This window comes from Amphiura filiformis, unplaced genomic scaffold (assembly GCF_039555335.1).
Source record: "Amphiura filiformis unplaced genomic scaffold, Afil_fr2py scaffold_90, whole genome shotgun sequence".
In the NCBI taxonomy this organism is placed as follows: domain Eukaryota; kingdom Metazoa; phylum Echinodermata; class Ophiuroidea; order Amphilepidida; family Amphiuridae; genus Amphiura; species Amphiura filiformis.
Window position 1 is genome coordinate 17,679 of NW_027305554.1, and position 25,166 is coordinate 42,844.

General features: G+C 35.7%; 1 protein-coding gene across 1 annotated transcript in view; it reads left to right on the forward strand.

The window, feature by feature from the left end:
- Positions 1–25,166, forward strand: part of LOC140144872 (uncharacterized) — a 48,264-nt gene that overhangs the window by 17,200 nt on the left and 5,898 nt on the right. The window contains exons 2-23 of the mRNA XM_072166674.1: positions 4,281–4,394; positions 4,910–5,065; positions 5,891–5,976; positions 6,639–6,780; positions 8,786–8,824; positions 8,993–9,025; positions 9,397–9,713; positions 9,837–10,050; positions 10,178–10,506; positions 11,130–11,271; positions 11,893–12,306; positions 14,344–14,562; positions 14,753–14,837; positions 15,127–15,284; positions 16,008–16,052; positions 17,010–17,114; positions 21,557–21,709; positions 22,704–22,820; positions 23,243–23,359; positions 24,091–24,240; positions 24,355–24,468; positions 25,011–25,127. Of these exons, the coding sequence (XP_072022775.1) occupies positions 4,281–4,394; positions 4,910–5,065; positions 5,891–5,976; positions 6,639–6,780; positions 8,786–8,824; positions 8,993–9,025; positions 9,397–9,713; positions 9,837–10,050; positions 10,178–10,506; positions 11,130–11,271; positions 11,893–12,306; positions 14,344–14,562; positions 14,753–14,837; positions 15,127–15,284; positions 16,008–16,052; positions 17,010–17,114; positions 21,557–21,709; positions 22,704–22,820; positions 23,243–23,359; positions 24,091–24,240; positions 24,355–24,468; positions 25,011–25,127 (3,366 nt within the window). The remainder of the gene's footprint in view (positions 1–4,280; positions 4,395–4,909; positions 5,066–5,890; positions 5,977–6,638; positions 6,781–8,785; positions 8,825–8,992; positions 9,026–9,396; positions 9,714–9,836; positions 10,051–10,177; positions 10,507–11,129; positions 11,272–11,892; positions 12,307–14,343; positions 14,563–14,752; positions 14,838–15,126; positions 15,285–16,007; positions 16,053–17,009; positions 17,115–21,556; positions 21,710–22,703; positions 22,821–23,242; positions 23,360–24,090; positions 24,241–24,354; positions 24,469–25,010; positions 25,128–25,166) is intronic.

Genomic DNA, 25,166 nt, shown 5'->3' on the forward strand with positions numbered 1-25,166 from the left:
GCATTGGAGCAAAAAACGCCAAAAACTAGACATTCATTTGATTTAAAAGGTGAGTTTTGACATCTTTTTTAAACTTGTATTTCAGTGAAACAGATTTAATATCTTCCGGCAAGCTATTCCAGTTTTTGATAGCATTAAAATAAAAAGAACCAGAACTAAAAGACTTGATCCGGGAAACCTGAAAACTAAAGTCCCTTCCCCTTGTGCTATAATGATGCACACTTGATAGTCTAGTAAAATTCTCATTCATGTAGTCAGGATAAGTATTGTAAAAAATATTTTAAAAAACATGATTTAAACGGAGCTGCTCAGCTCTGTTATTTATATTTAAAATGCCAAGATTTTGAAAGTCAGAGTGACTGATGTGATACCGAAAATCCTTATTCAGGATGAAACGAATTATTTTGTTTTGAGCACATTGACGTCTTTGCGCGTGATATTTGGAAATACCTGCATACCATGAAGAGACTGATTAGTCAAAAAGGCAAAGAACAAGAGCTGAGCAGATCGTTTTTTGATATTATGAAAAAAAAATTTGCTTGCCTATAAAGGAATTTTAGGCGAGAGTTTACTTTCTTAATTATATTAAAAACAATTTGTTCACCATCAAGATATTGATTTAGTTCGAGCCCAAGATAAACTACAGACTGTTTTGCGTTGATAATTTGACCGTCACATGTGATGGAAAAATCAGGATATTTGTTTACTTTACGCTTAGATCCAAAGAGAATTAGTTCAGTTTTGCCCATATGAAGTGACAATTTGTTTTCAATTAACCATTTATTACAACTTTGCAGAGGAGTGCTAAGATTCTTAGCAATTTTTCCAGCATAATGTAATAGTAAACAATCAGCAGAGTTTGGCATATCATTCACATAACAAATAAATAAAAGAGGCCCTAAGATACTGCCCTGAGGTACCCTGCATGTTATGGTAAGGGGATCAGACTCAACCCTATTGATGTTAACAATCTGCTTTCTATCAGAAAGATAAGAATGGAACCACGCAGAATTTGGTGGTCTACACTGTCGAACGCCTTCTGGATGTCCAGTAAGATCATCCCAGTGTAGTAACCGGAGGCTGTTTGCTTCCTAATGTGATCTTGCAAATGAATGAGACAGGTGTCAGTTGAGTATGATCCCCTAAAACCAGACTGAAATTGATAAAGAAGCTTGTTTTCAACCAAGCAATTGTAGGTGTCAGGCGCGTATCGCGGAAATATTGTATGCGTAACCAAGCTTAATGCGTAGAATTTGTTACGGGGATTGACCCATTATTTTGAATAATGGGTCGTGAGGGTAATATGAATATACGCGATGCGTTTAATCTAACCAGTTTTAAATACGCGGACGCAAATGCAGGTTATTGAAAAAGTAGCTAAAAGTATGCCTTACAATGACCGCGTTGCGTGACGTTAATTGCATTCGAACATTTTACGCGGACACTACCCGCCGTATTTATATAGATATCGCATGATTGCGCGCTAGTGTGATTGGTCGCTAGCGGTGTTTCCTTAATTGGCTATTCAATTTTTTTTTCAGGGAACACGAAAGATACAATTAAAATTGCATTTTGATTTCAAATTTAAATTAAGAAAATGTGACGTTAATGTAATTGAAAAAGTGAAAAGTGACGGTTATGAATGAGGTTAATGACTTTGCATCAGTTATTTTCGGGCATTGTGAAATATCTAAACATTGCGCCCCTTGGGATATTCCTCGGTTCCAAAGCATAATGTTTAGATATTTCACAATACTCAAAACAATTGATGCACAGTCATTAACATCTAAAATACGAAATTATATTATAAGGCCAATAACTAAATGAATACTGTTTCATTGGACTGTAAATAATATAATTTTCACAACAATCTGCAACTACCAGTGATGACAGCTATGTTGAGTAATAATACGAAATAGTTGTGACATGTGTAATGTGAATTCACAAGATGATGAATTCAAATGTTGGCAGAAAAACACATTAACGAATGAGCGGCTTCTCCAAGTCAAAACATTTTGTTTCGTAGGTGTTTTGGATAATATTAGATAGTATGCATGGTATGAAAGCTTTGATTTAGATTAATTGTAGATGAACATGATGAATATATATTATTTTAGAATAATCTGTCAAATTGACAAACCAATTAATTGTACAATTCTATCATTAACTGCCGAAAAAGGAATATCAAGATGAATGATGCTCACTTAAATTGTCTCTTTTGTGTATGTGTTATGATAATTCAGAGTAGTCATATCTTTGCAAAGGGGTAATTTAATATAATTTTTACAAATCAGTCTGCAACTTTGTTTTCTTTATTACCTTTTCTCCCTCAGAAATCATTTCAAAATCCATGTACAACTATTTTGTCAAGACTCTATTATAAGACTTTATTAAGTGAGTTCTCCATCAATCTGGCATCAATTGCTTACCTTAGATTGAAGGCAACTTGTGTTATGATAATATAGAGTTGTCGTATCTTTGAAAAGGGGTGAAATAGCGTAAATGACACAGTCCAACGCACCCTGCTTTGTGATTCATGCGTATATCTTAGGAAGGAAAACAAACAAGCTCGATAGAATCTCGAAAGCGGCGGCTTGCATGGTCTGACGTGGGAATTATTTTCTTTGGAAACGAGGATGTGATGAATATCTATATATATCTTTTCATTTTCTCTTTTGTCTCTCTCACCTTCTTTCTTTCGTTCTCTATATCTTTAGTTTTTTTTCTTTATTGGTATTTTTACATTACATGCAATTTATTCCAGCGATGAATTGCTACCGGCTTTCTTTACTCAATTTAAAATTTTAATTACAGGACGCATACAGGCCAATATGCAACCGCATCCAGGCCAATATGCAACCGCATCCATCTCGATCTTGTAAATGCGCGATTTACAGCCATTGCATAAAGCAGGCACAATACACATGCAATAGCCTGGCAGAAATTCTTAGCATCAGCAACGAATCGTCAATTCCCAGTCCATACACGTAAAACGTCCTCTTTACAAGCGTGTGTTACTAACGAACGAACATAAGGACACTGGTACAAAATAAGAACGGGAACAAAATACAGAAGGACAGTAAGAATCTAATCAGGAAATCAAAAAAATATAAAAATGGGAACAAAATATGGAGAAGACGAGGGAAATAACATTAAAATGAAATACAAGAAAGGGAGATTTACCGGTGCAGTGATTCCACCTGTTCAGTTGTTCCTCCCGTTTGAGTTAGAAGGACTTCTAGAAGGACTAGTGGGAGTGAGCTCCCGTTTACTCAGCTTGCAGGGTACGATGACGAAAAAGTGTTGAGTGGTTGATTGTCAAGATCTATATTATAATGATATTGAGATCCATCTTACGGCCGTACTCAAATATTACTTTCTGTGAATGTTTTGTGAACTTCAATGGGTTATTACAGCATTACTATATGGACAGAATTAATAAGGCGGTCACTCGGGGTTGTCCTAGATCCGGCCTTCTTGCCAGTATACCAAAATTGTCACTAAAGTTACATCACGGACTGCTCATTGTTGTTACATTATATTAAAATTAAAAATAGGGAAAATATGACACAACATCCAATGGGGAGTAACACAAAATATATAAACAGAGTTAAAAGCCATGTTTATATAGTTTATATGTCTTGTGTTACTCCCCATTGGATGTTGTGTCATATTTTCCCTGTTTTTGATTTTATCCATTGCTAGTGTGACACTGTTGTATCCTTTTGGATCCATCCTTTGGTTCCCTGCTGGTCAGTTGGAACAGATTTTCCCTGTTTTTATATATTATATTAGCCATTGAAATAGGAATGCTTAATCAGGAATAAATATGAAGCATTGCATGTTAAGTCTTTTGGTGGAAGCTCTGCCCAGCTCACATACTCAAATAGAAAGATGTTTTCACCGTGAACCCCAGACGCCATTGATATATTTTTAACTTCCTTTTACGTAATCCTCAACGTGTTCAGTAAACAATTATTTTCATGTTCCCATTGAAAAATATTATCCAAAATCCCAAGATAATCCCATGCTAACTTAAAGTAATGTATAACCTAGTCTCATATTACTAAGACCTAACTTTTGAGAATAGATACGTCAGACACGAACTACTTTCTTATATCTGGCTCCGACTATAGACCATTTATGGAAACCGTATACGAAAAGCGTTGTTATATATCAGTAAATTACGAAATTAAACAGAGCGACTGTGTTACCTACCTGAATCATATTCGACACTTTATTGTTTAATATAATGCGACACTGTGTATCTATTTTTTCAGATTCGTGCGACAACTCGACAAAATTCTATTGTACTGACATCGATTGCATTAGCTTCGATAGAGTATGTGATGGAAATAACGACTGCATTTATGGCAATGATGAACTTTACTGTGGTATGTGGTATCCTACAATTGCGGTATACCTCGCGCATACATGTAATCGAGCATTGTAAGAACCAAGAGTTCTTCATAAAATAAGCAAGCAAGAAGGCTCAACATTACCAGATTTGATCAAAATATCTTTTGGTATATATTTATATTATGATGTCCATGGCATATAGTACCAACAGGCCTGGGCGGCGCATGCAAATATGACGAGGAACTATTTATTTGTATGTCGGCTAAAAGGCTGCTTTAAAATAACTGAAAATTACCAAGTTATTGAGCAACACAATTGGGGTTTTAATGTTTAGTAATTTGGCATCTAAATCACCTAGTTTCATCTGATACTGTTGGCATTTATAATGAAAGAGTTCCGAATATGGCAAAATCCGCCCGCACGAAATTAACCATTTGCCATTGAAAATTGTGCAATATACGATAAGTATTTAACCTTTTTCGCAACTGCTTCTTCAAGGTTCAAATGGGTAATATTCAACCAATTCTTTGTTTCATTACAAACATTTCAGGTGGATGTCCTCAGAATTGGTATTATTGGAGAGGAAATCTTTATTACGTAGAGAACGATATTGAATTGAATTATGCAGATGCTACGGACTATTGCAATAGATTTGGAGCTACCATCACTAGTATTCTTGATGCCGAGGAACAAGGACTGATTAACTGTAAGTTTGGGGGGGGGATTGCTTGTTTACGGACGGAGTGAAATTCACTCTTCCTTTTTCATTCCATTATTGTGTATCGTATCTAATTGTTAATTGAATTTATCAGAACTACCATAGAAACATGTTAGATGATTAATCGTAAAACTCCTCATACATGTAGACGTGGCGACATTTGGCAACACAGTTGCCTTTCTTAAATTCAAAGCTGTGGAAGCAGGTGGCAAACCGAATACAATTAAGTTGACTGCTGCTTAGCAAATCGAAATTATAATGAAAAACAGAGATAAAATGATTTTATCGCGCGTGAAGTCACTGTCAATTACGATCCTTGATTGGTTTACACAGGTTAATAGCGCGTAAAAGGAAGGCCGATTTATCTGGTGCAGGTCGGAGAAAAGGAATAGCAGAAAATGGCGAAAAATTACGTACTTTTACAAGACAAAAAGCAACTTTTCTAGGCATTGTTGACATGGTGCAGCAAAATTAACAATTAGACGCCCGGTTATACCGCCGCGTTCAGCAAGTCATCATCACGACACTGGTAAACAAACCGTGCTAGAGTTTGATTGACAGATGACGTCAGACGTGATAAAATCTTTTTATCTCTGTCTTTCATTATAAACGTTTAAGAGTATGCTTGAAGTGCATATTAAGTGTCTGTCAATTAAAATATTTTTATAACTCACATTCACAACAACGTTTAAAGGTAAAACAACTATTATTGATAAAGTTTGATATCGTTTTACATTTTTATAATAACAAATCAAAATAAATGTCCATTTTAATATTTAATATTAGTTCATTTCAATGTCACTTTCCTTCTAGTTTTATCAGCCGAGGATAGAGATACATGGATAGGATTAGACGATTTGTTAGAACCTGACAACTTTATATGGCAAGATGGATCACCTGTAAGCTTAAAAAACAAAACGCACCCATTAAGCGTTTCGATTAGAAATGACAAGTTGCATCTAGCTCCATCTAAACATTTGCTGACAAATGAAAAAGCAGAGGGGGAAGGGAATATGAATAGGAGGAGGGGAAGCATAGGCGTAGATCCCGGGGGGGGGGATTTATCCCCCCCCCCCAATATTTTGCCAAGGGGGATGGTCCATACAATCATCCCCCCCCCCAATGTTGACGCCTGATAATGGGTTTCTGACCAAATTAACCTCATATTTGCCCATTTTAGCCCTAAAAGTGCGAATTTATTCCACTTTTACACCATATTTCATCAGTTTAGCTTCAAAATAGCAAAATTTTCACGCGCTTCGCGAGCATTTGTAACATAAACTTATTCTGTCACCAAAAGGTGCTGCATAGACTATACTTAAAGAATTTTTCCTACTCCATCCCCCCAATGTCAAAAAGAAATCTACGCCACTGCATAACAAGAATTATAATAATGAGATATTAGAAGGAGAAGGCGAAAGAGGAGAAGAAGAAGGAAGAGGAGATGGAGAAAAAGATGATGAATGCAAAAAGGAATAAAATAGTCAACATTTTAAAAATAACATGCATGCACTTAACCACAAGCACTGCACTCTGTTTTATTTATTTCTTTTGGTAATAGCTGAATTTTACGAACTGGTACACAAATGAGCCCAATAATTCTCCTCCTAAAGAAGAATGTGGACAGAGTTTTGCGGGAGGGACGTGGAATGATGAACCATGCAATAATATGTTCAATTTTATTTGTAAAAAGCCCGCAACAGGTAAGGAGGCTATAAGGTTATCTGTCTACCTAGGCCTATACTACAAAAGCTAAACTACATAACTAAAATAAAATAACTATGAAGATATTATAATACGAGCGATTATCTTTTAATATCTTCAAATTCAATTTTATTATGAAATTCATGCAAAATCATATGTTGTTGAGAGACTGTTGGGTGTTGAATTATTCATGAGATTTAATTCATGAAATAATATATCAAATGTGACAAAATCAGTTCTTTACTCATTTTTTGACTCCTTTGAGGCTTGATCGCAAGAAATGCATGGAATACATTTCCCGCCAGACCTGCTGTTAGTATCATTCATAGTATGTATGTATGGATATGGAATAATAATGCATTTTGAGAGCGAACAGTTGGTAAATGTGAATGCAACAGAGTATTTGCAAAAACAACTAAAATAACTAAAAAGCATTTTGACGACAGATCTGTTATTTGTTCTCATCATACTTCTTCAATTATTATGATATAGTTGATATTTATCACGTGTAGATTGAAGTTGTAGCTTTAGTTGCAGCTGAAAGATTGCAAGTTTATTTTGCTTCTTAAGTGACTAGATCTTGTAGGTTAGGCGCTATGATAAATCGTTATTGTATTATGTTAACTCGATATTTCGCGGTAGTGATGTTGCCTTTTGGTACATGTCACTCACACACAACCTCATCTTATAAATGCTAAACTGAAAAAATCATATTGGCGTAAAGAGTAGAACGTTGGTTTGTCACAATAAACATAATAAATGTGTGAATTACTTTAATAGTAACTATAGCAACGTTGTATCTAAAAGGTTATATCTACTTCGGTGTTTAAAGTATTAAATCTGGATGGATCGGATCGTTTGACTAAAATATTAACAGATTAGATAATTCATATCCAGCATACGGTTGTCAGTCGAAATGTGTAAAAGGTCCGTTCATACTACTACCGCATTTGCGATGCGGTGCTTTGCGATGCGGTGCGTTGCCGTACTGCACCGTACTGCAAACTACTGCATTGCGATATAGCAATAAAGTTAAATACGTTTTAACTTGGAAATGCGACGAGTTGCGTTGAGTTGCGGCAAAAATTAATCGATATATCGGCATCGCAAAGCTATTTCTAGTTCTAATATATTGCTCGGTTGTTTCTGACAAAAACAAAACAAAACATTTTAAAAGTAACTAAAATCTGGAAAATATGACAAATGTGTGTCTAGCTTCTATGTTAAATACGGTGATGGTGAAGTGAGTAAATAGTCATGAGAATTGCCGACTCCTCAGATACCGGTTCGACATTCGTACTGAATTTACGATGTCAAATTAAAGTTATTACTATGTCAAGTTCCTTTGAGCTAGTGAGTATCTCTTTTTGTATCTCTATGGGGACACTTATCTGTTCGGATTCGAACCAGCGCGCAATCACGATTACATGTCGCTGAGTTCACCACCACACGCCACAACAGCTCATGGCGGATCTGCCGGCGAATTTTCATGTTTAAAAACATGTAATGATTTTATTCTCTCATAAATATCTTACCGCAATGTAATGGATATTCTTAAACACTTGAGAACGTTCCTGCAATCTTATTGGTTTTTACCCAGCTTTACCCGTGTGATATGACACGATATGACACGGGACAGCGCGTGTGCGTCGACGCGATACACTCGCTATTTGGACCAATCGGAGGCGCACAGCAACAACGGAACTGATCGATTTTAAGCCCTAGGTAATTCCTTGCAAAATGTAGGATTTAATTTGATTAAAACTTGTATAATATCTTTATTTGAATTGAAGTAGTTTAGAATGAGAATAAAGGTATTGTTTTTAGTTGCTGTCGTGCATCTATCGTCTCATAACACGGGCGACATCATTATTTTTGGCGTAAAACAACTCGGCTTCGCCTCGTTGTTTTACTTAAAATAATGATGTCGCCCGTGTTATATGAGACAATAAGATGCGCTCCAGGGGATATAAACAATACCTTTATTCTCTAATTTTGTTACAGGATCTGAAGGAATGGATGGGTATGAGACACTTCTGAAGGGTAAATATGCTTTTTACATCTCTTCGTAAGAATGCTATACGCAAATTTCAGCTAGATGCAAAAACAAGACGAAAATAATTAACAAACTAGGAAATAGTTGTTTTTTATATTATGATAATAATCTGTATTGGTAACGAATTAATACTGTTTATTTTCTACTAATTCCAGGTGCCACGGATCGAGTACAAGCTTCTATACAAGGTATAATATTATTGTCCATTCAGGCCCGTGCTTACAATTAAATTGCACGTTAATGGTCTCGCTGCGTTATGTCCTATGCTTTGCACTTGTAGATGATGTATGGACGGAAGATTTGTGAAGAGTAGTGCTGCCCTACAAAGTGAAAGCACAGTTGTATATCAACCTATATACAAAGAATTCGTGAACATGATGAAAAAAGATATACTTGTAAATCAATGATTATTTTTCTGCAACCTTGCCTTACCTAAACCATACTACAATACTTATTATAAACCTAAATTTTTAAAAATTCTCTAAATACAAAAGGATTATGAAGAGTGGACTGTAAGGCTGGAGATGGCTTCTAATGATTTTTAATTTGTATTATACAGTTGGATGTGCCATTCCATTGGGCATGCAAAGCCAGGTTATTGCCGATGACCATATATCAAGTTCTTCTTACCTCGACTATGACAGACTGCCCCAGTTTGCTCGGATTCTCAATGACAGCTTCTGGATGCCGCACCCTGGAGACGATGCTCCCTGGTTACAGATATCATTCGATGAGCAAATGATATTCTCTGCGTTTGTGTTAGAAGGGGTCGTCAGTCTTGATGTGGGTTGGATATGGATTGATGAATTCTATTTTATGTACGGCAACAATTTGATACAGTGGAAACCCTACATATATTTTGAGCATAATGGCCAGGTACGTATGGTTAGTTTCAGTGTGAATCGGTCAATTAGTTTGCGTCCGTCATGTAAATTTATGGCAGAATCAATCTTTATTATTTGTATATATAATAATTAGAATTTGCTTTTGATTTGTTAGTGCGGAGATCTTCCTTGCTACGATACCTCTCTCACGACTCACCAAGATGATGTCACCGTATTCCTGAATGAGCAGCCTTGCTGTCGTCTGCTATTATTTCGTCAACAATTCAAAGCTAATCACTTGCGTTTTTATCCAGTTGTTACTACAAAATCCGATCGTGAAAGACTAAAGACTGGAGGTCAGATTGAAGTTCTCGGATGTGTTGACAATGGTACAAAAAAATTAAACATTTTCTGTTAAAATTGACAATGATTACAGACTGCAAAACTCGCATATCGCAACAACAATATGAATTGACTGCTGGTAAAGTTATTAATTGATGTATGTTTAATCCACAGGTTGTGATTATTCTCTTGGTGTGGCTAGTGGTGGCATCACAAACATCACAATGCATTCTTCAAGTTATGTTAATACATTATACACAGCAGAGTCTGCTCGATTGAGACTTATTGCGGATCTTGGAAGCCCAGGATCGGGATGGATCCCTGACACCAATGATCTTGATCCATGGCTTCAAGCAAATCTAGGTGATTTTTATATCATTAGGAGTATTGTGACACAAGGATGCGGTAACCAGATGTCGTGGGTTGAGGAATTTTGTCTTAGTTACGTTGATGAGCAGGGAATGGACCGGTGGTATGACGGATTATCTAAAGATGACTGCAAGGTAATAACTGTTAATGATATTAGAAAGCTTGTAATTACCATACGCCGTGATAGTACACCCGTCTAATTATTAAAACTATTCATTTCCAATTGACGGAACAACTTCGCTTATTTAACCAACATTCAGTCAAGAAGTAATGAAAATCCCATGAGCTCCATTATCATAAAAATGGTTTCTAATTGTATGATTTTTGATATCGATTCAAATAAAGAATAGTTTGCACCATCTAGGATTAAAGGGTATGATCTTTGACCTTTTTGCTTACAACTTGAGAAATATACGTCGCAGATAGATACCTTTTTTTCTGAATTGTTATTACCAAAGTTTGTGTGGTTTGAACAAAATTTAACGAACATATCCATTGAACCGTTTTGACCATTTCAGATTTGCTAATGTGCTAATAATAATTTGATGGCGAGTTTTGCAATTCGTACACTTAGCCTCTAGATGACAGCTCTCTATTATGGACTCGGATTTGATTGATAAACCTGTGGAAATGGAAAAATTATTATTATAAAACGTCATTATTTAATGAGACAAATTAAACATGATATAAATAAACAAAATAAATCTTAACACACTTTGAACAATGAAGATTACTTTTTATTAAACATTGGTTACAGGTATTCACCGGAAATAAAGACAGCGAAAGCCTAATACGTATTGACCTTTCACACGAGATTGAAGCAACCGCTATCAGGATACATCCAAAGAAAAGTTTCGTCCAACCATGTTTACGAGTAGAGATTATTGGATGTGCAGCGGGTATGTAAACATTGTCTCTTTCAACACAACGTTTTCACTGTTTTCAATGTATTAAAAAGGTCCGTCTGCTGCAATATACGTAGCACTCCTATGATATTCTAAAATGCATGCTATTTTATGACGCGTGTCCAGGGCCACTTCTTTCTACCATCGGGATTTCTATTCTAAATTATATGACAGAAAAAAAAGTGAGGAACACCACACCGGTAGTAGCATCCTATCAGTATTGCAACAGTAATGTAGTGTTGTCGATAGAAGGTTGTGTGTGCAAAACTAGAAAGTGATAGACTCAGTAAGGCACCAGAAACAAATTTGTTGGATCTTTGGATCGACCGTCGATGCTGCTTCGATGTCTGTTATTAATGAACTATCAACTAATTAATAAGAATTAATGCTACATTCATATCGGTCAATAACACTAAAGGCAATAATTACTATATTATGATAATTAACAATAGTGATTGATTTCATAAATAACACGGATCGAACAAGCATCGATGGTCGATCGAAAGATCGAACTAATTTGTTTCTATTACTTAATCGATCGTGTTGTTGATCGAATGTTATCATACCATATCCAAGTACCATAATCGAATATTCATTTATATCTACAAAATCTAGGTGTTAAGAGATGCGAAATAGACCATTTGGCGTCTTGCGAGTTTCCAAGAGTATGTACTGATCAAACAGGTCTTATAGCCTCTCTTGGCCACCCAGGAACATATCCTAAGCGAAGCTCATGCACATGGAACATCATCACCGAACAAGGCTCGTATATATTCCTGACATTCATCAACTTCGATATTCCATCTTTGGGAAAATGTGATTCGACATCAGTGATTATTTATAACGGTGACACAGAAAATGAAAAATTCAAAATAGATCGTTTTTGTAATGATCGAAGACCTCCTGATACAATATTGAGTGACTACAACCACATATTGGTGGTTTTGCAGTCAGGAGCAGAAGATGCGGGTAGTGGATTTTTTGCTAAATACGCTCAACATAGCCGTGTCAATATTAGCAAAGATAATGGTAAGGATATATCTGTTGCACACAGTTATAAAAAGCTACAGAACTGTAAAGACATGTGATAGGATTTCGTTTTCGTCGGTATAGTAGGTTGGGACTAGCCTGACGAGACGCCAAGGGGTAGCAGCATATACTTACTTCACTTTCGATAGCCTTAAGGGAACTGGAATGAGCGTTTTGAGCGTTTCGACAGCATTTTTTGTGGGACAAGAGAGCACATCAGACGTATCGAATTGCATTCTGAATACGAAGAATGTCTTTCTGATATCAAATAATTTTCATTTTATGAAATTCACGATATAATACAAATTTTTATGACAAATGATTAAAATTTGATATTTTTCACATTTTGGTGATATAACAGTCCTCGAAGTAAATTGTATAAATTTAATGATATAGTCTTAAAGTGTATGTAGCTGGGAGGAAAAGCCGACGATCAATTGAACATTTTGACCTTTTATATTGAAGATATGGATTTTTCCATATTGGATGCTTTGTAATATGCTCAAGTTAAATGACTCCAAAACCGAGTTTTTCATTGCTGCCCCTCCACACAATATGCCCAGTCTCTCCAACATCAATATAAAGATTGGTGATGCTGAAGTAATTCCATCTGCTACCATCAGGAATCTGGGAGTTGTTTTTGACGCTACGATGAACATGTCTAACCATATAACATCTATTTGTAAAACAGTTAACTTTCTCTTGTGGAACTTGTCCAGAATTCGTAGGTTTGTCACCGAAGATGCATCCAGTAATGCCATGCGGGCACTAGTGTTATCCAAGATTGATTATGCCAACGCCCTTCTGTCTGGATGTAGAAGCAAAGACGTTGCTCGCTTACAAAGACTACAAAACCGTGCTGCCCGCATTCTCTTCCAAGTTCCACGCCGTCACTCATCTTCACCTCTTTTAAATTCGTTACACTGGCTTCCAATAGACAAGAGAATTTGCTTCAAAGTGCTACTCTACATTTACAAGACATTGAACGATCTGGCACCACCCTACCTCTCTGATTGTCTGACCATCCGTGTTCCAACTAGGGAAGGTCTTCGTTCAAATCAAGATCTTACGCGCCTTATAATTCCTAAGACAAACAGACTGATAGGCGATGGATCGTTCAGTGTCTTTGGACCCAGAATCTGGAACAATCTTCCTTCATCCATTAGGTCATCTCCCACAGTTACTACTTTCAAACGTAGCCTGAAAACCCATCTTTTTAACCATTGCTGATTTTATGTTGTTTCTTTTGCATATTGTTTGTTTACTTGTAGTCTTTAGTAGTAGGGTAAGTTTTTCTGTAAAGTGCAATGATCATTTCTTTGAAATTGTGCTATATAAATGCCGTTGTATGTATGTATATGTATGTATGTATGTATGTATTTCCCCAAAAGACCTAATGTTTTTGGTGTTTTAGGAAAAAATCCATATCTTCAATACGAAAGGTCAAAATTTCAATTGATCATCGGCTTTTCATCCCACCTACATACACTTTAAGTATAAATCATCAGATTTATAAAGTTTACTTCGAGTACTGTTAAATATCAAAAATATCAATTTGCCATAAAATGTGTATTACATTGCAAATTTCAAAAAATCAAAATTATTTGATATCGGAAGGCCATTCTTCGTATTCAGAATGTAATTCGATATGTCTGATGTGCTTTCATGTAAATAAATACAATAAATACTGTCCAAACGTTCATACCCCTTCCCTTAATGTTGTTTTTAAATGATTTTGTGTCAGAGTTAAAAGCAAGTTTATCAACGATTTGACGTCACATGTCATCTTATTTTAATACGATCTGCTTGTATGCGCAAGGTCAAAATTTTGAAGCAATTTGGAAGTCATTTTGAAGTCAAAATTGAAGCCATACTTACAAGCACCGCTTTCGCGGACGAACATCTATTCAGAACCGAATGAAAATAAATTCCGCCCGCCAAATGTGACTCTACTTGCTCAAATGTGACATCTTAAGCACTAAATAAACTCAAGGCAGCTATTGATACCCTTGCTTTATACTATACCCTTCCTCACAGATGAACGTTGTGAGGATGGCTGGTCATACTTTAAGGGTAGCTGCTACATAGTAGCAGACAGAGTGAACTCTATCAGCTGGTTTGATGCCGAGGAACTGTGTCAAGAACAAGACGCACATCTGGTGAGCATCAGAGATGAACAAGACATGGACTTTATTCACTCATTGTTTATTAGAAGTCTTGAAGATCATGTCGCTCCACCGCTGAATATATTTATAGGTAAGTTTTTAATATTTTTTATTGAGTATACTGAATGTGCCTCGTGTTAATGAAGAAATTCTACTACGTACCGTTGGTGTTAATACGTCATTCGGTTGACTTTTAAGGGAAACCGAATGACTCAAAATAAACTGTAAAATGTACTATCTGAAAAGAGATAAAATATCCGGTTGAATTATTGCTTTACTAGGTTTAAAGTTAAATCAGGAAGAATGGATCCACAGATGGACAGACGGACGCCCAATGAGTTACACCGATTGGTATGCACCCATCGAGTAAGCCTCTGTTTGTTTTACTTCTTTTGTATATGTATGTATGTGGACCATTATTATAAATAGCGTATCCATATAAAACAGTTTTAATGTTCAATATTAGCACACTACCCTCTGATCTATTATCTTTCTTTAAAAATGATGAAAAATGGACCGAGTGTCATCATGGTCATCCAGATGGCGGTATGCTGGGGGTATGTGTACAAATCGTTATGAGGTATGTTCACTCCACAAATGTTTAATGTTAGCTCACTATGCATGCTACCCTCTAATCTATTATCTTTTTTTTAAGTGATGAAAGATGGACAGAGCGTCAGCCAGATGGCGGCATGCTAGAGTTATGTGTACAAATTGTTATGAGAAATGTTCACTCGACAAATCATTGGCATGATATACCGTGTGTGTCTAGCAATGAAGCGGCGCAGTATATTTGCATGAAGCAGCTGAAAGGTACTGTTACCGACACAAGTATGAATAATGTGGGTACTAAAGTCGGAGTCTTGGCGCCGAGAGCAATATAATAAGTGTTTAAATGAGCTGGGCTTTAAAATGAGTCGTTTTATGTCAGCTATTGATCTTATACATAAAGAAGAATATGGCGACGGGTAATTGCTAGAAAAATATCAACCTCCAAGTTAAAGCCATAATATGTGATTTGCTCCACAGCGACACCCTCAGTTTTTCCTCGTATTGCTACTTTTTGCATGATTTAATGCCCAATGGTGTACTAAAATACCATGTGAAAAACTAAGACGGAAGTGCTTTAATAACAGTCAATTTAAGTTTTTATATTAAATCCGAAGATCCCCGGTTTTATTCCGAGTTCACCGATCGAGTGATGGCTAACAGTTCTCGTGCATGTATATCATTGAATCAGTGAACTATATGATATGCATATCGCTATTCGTCTTACGTCTTATTTTTTATATCCCAGCTGCGTGAAGCTCCGCTCAATAATAACACGATCGGTGAGCTCATACATGCATTGTAGGCGCTGAAATATCAATTTTCTTTGTTTTACCTCATTTGTTTGGATCGAAATTAAAAGGGGACAATGTCATCAGTGAAAAGTTACTAACATTTTCTATATGGAATCTTTTCTATATGGATGCAAATCAACTGATTTAATAAACATTACACTTTAACAATTTGCATTTTTGTATTTGTTTTCAGATGAAATTTCTAATATCAGTGTATTTGGAGATCTTTCAGGCGAAGGTGTGTAACTTATATGATTATATTGATTTTGTATTGTATTGCATATTGATAAGATGAACAATTATTAGCAGTTGAAGAGGACATTAAGGGAAGGGGTATGAACGTTTGGACAGTATTTATTGTGGGACATTAGAGCACATCAGACATATCGAATTGCATTCTGAATATGAAGAATGTCCTTCTGATGTCAAATAATTTTGATTTTTTGAAATTCGCAATGTAATACACATTTTATGGCAAATCGTTAAAAATTGATATTTTTGATATTTAACAGTACTTAAAGTAAACTTTATAAATCTGATGATATTTTTGACACCAAAAAAAATAGGTCTTTTGGGGAAAAAATCCATATCTTCAATATAAAAGGTCAAAATTTTCAATTGATCGTCGGCTTTTCCTCCCACCTACATACACTTTAAGAATATATCATTAGATTTATAAAATTTATTTCGAGGACTGTTATATATCAAAAATTTGAAAAATATCAAATTTTAATAATTTGTCATAAAATTTGTATTATATCGTGAATTTCATAAAATGAAAATTATTTGATATCAGAAAGACATTCTTCGTATTCAAAATGCAATTCGATACATCTGAGGTGCTCTCATGTCCCACAAAAATACTGTCGAAACGCCATAAACGCTCATTCTAGATCCCTTAAGACCAAGATAAAGATGCCAATACGTATAATACGTCTTTTGTGGTTTTCAAAAGAACAACAATATAAGCACGAGCGGCATAGCGTAAGCAAGCCGCTGCTACCTGTAAGCGGCAATACTCCCGGTACCTCTGCATTTTTCTTGACCTAACGAAAGGCGATGCCCGAAACATTTCTAAGCATTGTATGTACTCGCCTGTTTTGTATATAAATTTAAATTAAAAAAATATATATATATTCAAATCTCTAATAAATCAAGTCAAAGAATAATGTCTCCATAATTATTCTATACACAGTTACATGCCCCGAAAACATGATAACTTGTTTAAACGGTGAATGTATGCATCCAGCACTCGCCTGTGATAAGCGGTCCGCGTGTCTTTCAGAAGAAGAATGTCAAGGTAAGAATGTTATCTACCAAAAAAACGTTGACAACGTAAGAAATCAGCAAGTTTAAAAACCCACCTCGGCTCACTTTTTGAAACTTGGTCCCATTTGTAAAAGGTACTGATTTCAACTTTATCATATTTATATAAATTTAAAACATTTCCAGAAGTGTTATGTATCTTTAATGTGCAAATGCGATATTAATTTGTAAGCTTTCTGCCACGACCTAAAAGGTTATTATCTTGTTCTTGCATGGTAAACCAATATCCTATTTTTTGTTTTTGTTTTATAATAATTATGATTAATGATTGAATTAAACGAATAACAAGTAGGCTTGTAATCTTGTTGGAAACGCTGTATTCTGTTGAAATAAATAAAAACACTGATTTGCTGTTGGTGTTCAAAATGGGACCAAGTTTCAAAAAGTTAGCCGAGGTGGGATTTTTTAAACTTGCTGATTTATTTACGTTGTCAACGTTTTTTGGTAGATTTCTTTTCTTTTTATGAATGTAGCCAATCAGCTCCAAGCTTGGAAAGTCATCAGGTTACGAAGTGCTCCATAAAACGAATAATATAACGAAAAATAGATGTTTGAGATTGCTATTCTTGATTCATAACAATAAAAAATAAATTAACAAAACTTTATCAGTCGTTTATATATTGTTTACGTAAATATGTAAAGAAAATATAAATATGAACAACACACACCCAATGTAGACAATGCCAGAGAGACACAGAGAGTAAGTCCGATTTAGGCCTACTTCAAGTCGGAACTGGTTAATGCGCATATATTTAAGCCTATACTACGGAAGCGTCTAAATGCCCCGACTAGGCAAGATAATCGTGTTTTAATGTTAGTGGTTCTTTGTAGCCCTGCGGGGCAATTTACTTGGCTGTCCGAATTTCGCGGTTTGTGGTTCTTTGTATAGCCCTTCGGGGCAACCTAGTTGGATATTCCTATTAAGCGGCGGTTGTCGGCGATCTTTCGTGGTTTGTTGTTTTCACCAACCCCTGCCCTCTATCGGGAGCTAATTTATAGTTTAAGCTTGTTGGATATCCAAATTTTGCGGTTTGTGGTTCTTTGTAGCCCTGCGGGGCAATATAGTTGGATATCTCTATTAAGCGGCGGTTATCGGCGATCTTTTGTGGTTTGTGGTTTTAATTTACCTCATCAAGCCCTGCCCTCTATTGGGAGCTAATTTATAGTTTAAGCTTGTTGGATAACCATATTTCGCGGTTTGTGGTTCTTCTAGTTGGATATCAATATTGAGCGGCAGTTGTTGGCGATCTTTCGCGGTTTGTGGTCTTAATTTGTTGGATATCCATATTTCGCGGTTTGTGGTTCTTTATAATCGATAGGCCTACGGGCAATCTGGTTGGATATCCAAATTTCGCAGTTTGTGGTTCTTTGTAGCCCTGCGGGGCAATCTAGTTGGATATTTCTATTAAGCGGCGGTTGTCGGCGATCTTTCGTGGTTTGTTGTTTTCACCAAGCCATGCCTCTATCGGGAGCTAATTTATAGTTTAAGCTTGTTGGATATCCAAATTTCGCGGTTTGTGGTTCTTTGTAGCCCTGCGGGGCAATCTAGTGGGATATCAATATTGAGCGGCAGTTGTTGGCGATCTTTCGCGGTTTGTGGTCTTAATTTGTTGGATATCCATATTACGCGGTTTGTGGTTCTTTATAATCGATAGGCGGTTTGTGGTTCTTTGTAGCCCTGCGGGATAATCTAGTTGGATATCCCTATTAAAAGGCGGTTGTCGGCGATCTTTCGCGGTTTGTGATTTGAATTTCCCTTATCAAGCCCTGCCCTCTATCGGGAGGTAATTTATAATTTAAGCTTGTTGGATATATCCATATTTCGTGGTGTGTGATTCTTTGAAGCCCTCTGCGGGGCAATCTAGTTGGATATCCAAATTTCGCGGGTTGTGGTTCTTTATAGCCCTGTGGGGAAATCTAGTTGGATATCAATATTTAGCGGCAGTTGTTGGCTATCTTTCGCGGTTTGTGATTTTAATTTGTGACAATTTATAATATTTATTCCAAATATAATTTCAGTCTGAGCTGTGAACAGAGCCACTGATAAATTGTTTGTCTGATGAAAAAAATAATATCACCATAGCAATGGGTGTTCAAAATGGTGTTATTCTTGATTTATGACAATAAATTGGTTAATAAAACATTGAAAAAAAAAGTGGTGGGAAGTTTCGAACTTGAGCAAAAACTCATAATGGATTAGAAGTCCATGGCCTTAACCGCTTCGCCACGTGGACGTCTCGATATAACGACGTGTAAAAGTGGAGTATTTATTGATATGAATGTATGCTGTGGTCCGGAAAGAATAAAAGAATTGTGAAAAACTTGATTTTTTGGCGAATGGGATCCAGAATTTGTATGGAGGGTATCCAGGAAAATGCTAGGGTATATTTGGGAGTGAATCTCAAAAAGTAGTGCGACAGTGACAGCCATGTATGGCTGTAGCAGTGACGAAAGATTCTGGATATCAGTCATGATGCAGTCATGTCTACAGTAGAATTCAATTCGACCTTTGCAGGACTTAAACCCCATTAAAAGCTATTAAACCAAGATAACACTCATTGAAAGCAGCTCAACTGATTAAATCATATCTTCTCTGGTTAAATACACACATCATATGTTTCTGCTTCTACACGTACAATGGAGCAATGGGTGGGATTATAGTTTCAGTTGGGTGAACGATTATAAAGCGAGCGCTAGAGAACAATTCTGTGTGGGCTTTTGTTTACGAAATGAGACAAAACTCTGCTTATTGTTAACCAGCGTTCTTGAAAATGAGAAACATGGTGGTTTGCAGACTTAACACGGTTTGGAAATAATTTCTTCATATTTTGTGGTGTTATCTGTCGTTTACATATCATTCCTAAAACACCAAAGTACGAATATTTCCAAACATCTAAATTAGCTAAAAATTTAGGACATGTTACAAAACTATATTGTCTAGAATTTTAGAAGAGTACTTTTAATACTGGCCGGTTATTTTTCACACAGCGACGTTAACTAGGCAATGTACTATTACCTATAACATTAACTAAAACACCAAAGTACGAATATTTCCAAACATCTAAATTAGCTAAAAATTTAGGACATGTTACAAAACTATATTTTCTAGAACTTTAGAAGAGTACTTTTAATATTGGCCGGTTATTTTCACACAGCGACGTTAACTAGGCATATCCCCATTCTTTTAACGTAGGCTATTTGTAGAGGTCACGCGTCAATGGGAAAGAGCACTGTGTATTATGTATAGGAAAACGGACAGTAACTGCAGTATGTATGATTAGCTATGATTTGCCACTAAATTTGGCTATAAAATACCGCGTGAAATTAAGCAAGAATGTTTGTTTATTATCAAACAATCGGTTTGACTGTAAGATTGGTGTAACTTTTTGAATTAATGAGTTATTAAAATATTACACTTTGGACAGTAAATACGATTTAGCATGGTTTTAGATATATTTTGTACCCAGCGAAAAATATCATAGAATAATAGCGTTTTGTTTCGTGTAAATATAGTCCGCGGTGCATCTGTTTATTCTTCTTTATCAGTCGTTTTTTTTAAAACTTGCTGGTCATGCTACCGCTTGACTCTAATTTATATCGTCGATCGCAACACATAGTGGCGTAGGGTGATTTTGGTAATTTTTATGAAGTTTTGCCCAACGCTTTTAAATATCAAGTTCTTCAATCTTCAAGCACACACAGTAATTAAGCTCTAACTTTAATTAATACCTCCTGCAATAACAACTCAGTAAGAATCCAGTATCTTCCATACTGACGATGGATTTGATGACATTTAGGCACAAAATCAGCAGCATCGGTTAATGAAATTACGCAAATTTGGCCCGTAAACAATGGGTCAACCTCTCACTAATTGCAACATAATCCATTTAATCACCATTCATTTCAGAAAAGCATATTAAATAACACGTCAAAAGTCCCCGAAAATAGTACCTAGTGGAATAGTACCTAGTTTGCATGAATCCAAAATGGCCGCCAAATGCAGGTGTTTCCAAATTGGAAAGTTGGTCAGGGCAATCTGAGACCATTTTATCCAAATCTGAGTATTTGTCATTTTTTGTTCAAGGAGATGGATCAAACTATACTTTTTCTGAATCCTTACGACGAGTGGAATACATTAATATTCCCCGAGTACGTGAAATATCGAACTGTTACACTACTTGGATTTCGGGGACTTTTGATATGTTTCTGTGTGAACCTTTGGGAGATGAATGCATGTGAAATGGATTCTGTTGCAATTAGTAGTGGGTCATTTTTATAATTTGACTGGGCTAGAGACTTCCCAGCTCCGTGCAGAAGAACTAGGAAAATAATGAGCATTTTAAGTTAGGCATGGTCTGGGGAACTTTTTGTAATCTTTCTTTGATTCTGTTTTATTTTTTCTCTGCAAATAATTAGCGAAAGAAGCGATGACATACCTGTCAACAATTTTACAAGGTCAGTGTCGACAATGGGAATATCAGTGTGCTAGGAGTGGAGAATGTATCTCTGTATCATTCCTGTGTGATTTCAAGAAACATTGTGCTGATGGATCTGACGAAGAAGAATGTGGTAAATTTAGGCTTATTTAGAGTACAAATACGCAAACCATAATACTAACCGACGAACGTTCACACCAAATATCCCGACAAACACACAGATATAATACTTGTTCATCTCTCGCACCCAAACAATATCACACTACTATGGAGTAAAGTTTTTCTTTGTGAATTTTTTCCTGCAATTTAATATTTAAGCTTAAATTAAAGGAGGATTGTGTGATATTTTAAAGATTTTTTGTTCATTTTGATGTTTACCAATGATTTGGTATTAACATCTGCATTAAAAAAACTAAAAACTGAATTATAATTTTTGTGTAGCGTATATAAAGCGTAAATGAGGCTATATTCTTGAAATCTGTCGACTCCCTCTTAAGTGCGTTTTTGATTAAAGAAACAATACGGTATTGTCTTTACTTCTAATAAACTTGTCATGATATCAAATTTAGACCATTTTTTGAAATTTGTGGGCCAATCAAAAGTAATCCTCAAAGTTCGTTTGAAACTTTTATGTATAGACTTGTTATGATATCTGTTACTTATACGTGTTTGATTTATTTAATAAAATAAAATAAAATAAAATAAAATACAAAATGAAGCTATTTACAGTCTGTTATGAAATTAAAATTTAAATCCAAGTCAGAATTTATTCCATGAATAACGATATCTATCGGTATAAAGATTAGGCTTGTATACTATACTTCGGCAATGATTTCAGATGACATATATATCTCGACAAGTTTGGAATAAATTGGGGCAGGGGGTGATGTTGTATCACGAAATGCTCATTTAAAGCAACACAAAAAAAATAAAAATAATGAAACAGTTTTGCTAAAATATTTGGTCTTTGGTCATTTGAAATTGCCACTTTAACTCTATAATTTGCATGTTCGCCATCATATTTTTCCACATCCTTCATTTTCATGGAAAACACCCAATCCATCGGGTGTACACATGCGTAATCTTTATATAATCACGTAGTTCGCAATTCACATTCCTTTCTTTAGATTACCCATCATGCACTATGGATGAATTCCAATGTTCTAATGGTCAATGTATTAGTGCTTCATCTAGATGTGATTTAATCGTCGATTGCTTATCGGGATCTGATGAACAGATGTGTAGTAAGTTGAAATAGTGAAGTTGATGAAACATTTCTCCATTCGTAAATGTAATAGTAATGTAATGTAATGTAATGTAATGTAAAAATATTCATTGGAATAACTGGCACTATAATAAAGGAAAGAAATATCAGAACCGTTCAGATTCGAACCAGCGCATACTTACGATTTTATGCCAGTTCGCATGGGTTTCACTTTTTTATTTATTATATATTTTCCCGAGAATGTATCTTTAGTGATTCTCGCATTTAATATATATTGTTTCATATTGATAGGCCAGCATTCTTTATAATTACATTTGAATAAGGGGACGAAAAGACTTTATAAAGGGCTTCACAGCCTGTTCAGGGGGGCTCATAAGTGCTTCTGTATAAAGAAACGTCTTCGAGTCTATTTTATTTCAACTGTATTCTATTTATTTTTAGCTGATTCCTCTGTGGGATTTCAATGTTACGATGGCAGATGGCTGCCAGCACATGCTCAGTGCGACGGTCAACGTGACTGTGCTGGGAAAAACTGGGAAGATGAAACGACAGAATGTGGTGAGTTTGAAGTGGAAGTACACAGAATTAGCTATGGAACACCAAATACACTACAACGGAAATAATTATAGCTAGAATGAAGGTTGCAAAATAAAGTATGCGTGGTGGTGAGGTCCTAAGGCACCACATCTTATTTGGTCCTACAGCACTATCGGTGTCCGGTTTAAGCACCGATGACTCTTTTTGTCATACCCTGGTGATGTAATAATTTGTATCAAGCATGACAATTAACATTCGCACAGTATTATCGATTTTCATTTAAATAAAAAACAAAATCACTGTGAAAATGCTCAGGGTTCGATAAAAAGAGCCATCGGTACCTATCGGGGCGTCGATAATGTTATGGTACCAAATTAAATGTCCCTTAGCGGGATATCGTGAATCCTTTGTACGTTAGTAGGTCAATTGAGAGCAAATAAAGGATGTTAGTAAGCGTGACTGTCACGATATTGTCTGATTACAAATGACTAGATCAAATAATAATGCATGTACGTCTATGAATTATATCATGTTCACTAATTTTACCTAATCAAATTTCCGTCATACTGGCAGATGATAAAAATGATAATGATGATGCTGATCGATAATGATCAAAAATCGATGTATAGCTGATAAGATCTGAAGAAATCAAATCCTGATGAACTTTAAATCGAAAATGAGTTGTTTGCTCATGATCCCATAAGGTCCCGAGCAAATTATGTTGTTAACATTTTAATGATGTTGTTATCTAGATATTTACCAATTTAACTTTACTTGTGGAGCTGGATTCATGAAGTGCAAGAATGGCGCATGTCTGGAAGAAACACAACAGTGCCTTTATGGTAAAGACAAGTATGGATTCCCTCAAGGATGTCGAGATGCCACACATTTGCAAGCTTGCGGTATGTACGCAGACATCGCAGACAAGCATGATTACCATTTCCAATTTTTTCTTATACAATAACAATATTGTCCAAAATAAACTATAAATTATTTTAAATTTTCCTGACTTGCAGATATTTCCTGTCCAAATGGAACACTAAGATGCCCTGGCTCCTATTGTATACCAATCGAAAATCGTTGTGATGACCTAATTGACTGTCCAAATGGAGAGGACGAAGCTGGTTGTGGTAAATGCAATAAAATGATTTCATCTTCCCCGAATCAGTGACGTCAGGGCGATTTGTTTTTTCACTTTGTCATATTAAAACATATAAAATGTACGTACAAACACAAATGTTAGCGCCCACGCACACCAATTGTACCGACGCTGTACGTGTTATAACTGACACTGAAAAAAAGCCAATTGGCTTTTTGAGTATTACTAACACTTTTATGAAACTTTAATACACCGTGACTATAATATCAATTTACTCAACCAATATTAACCAGTGCGCAATAGCATAAGAAATTTAACGTGTAATGTAACAGTATGACTCTCTCGACTACGAGGAACAAAACAAATATAATTTATTAATTATGCAGATGATTTCGTGTAATCATTACGTAGGTCAATGCGGTTTTTTTTATCACACAAATGATAATTTTGTTTATTCATGAGGAAAGTTAATTTTGTCCATTCATTATGCATTATGATTTCGTTGTTTGTTTGCACTACGCAGAGAATTTTGTTTGTTCAATGTACATATAATTTCGTTTAATCATTACGCAGATGATTTACTATGTCCTGGATACTACAGATGCCAAGGGTATAGAAAATGCTTGGAACTATCACAACTATGCGATGACGTCAAGCAATGCCCGGATGGTGATGATGAACTATTCTGTGGTAGCTATAAGTAGATATAAGGCAACTGACTTAACAAAA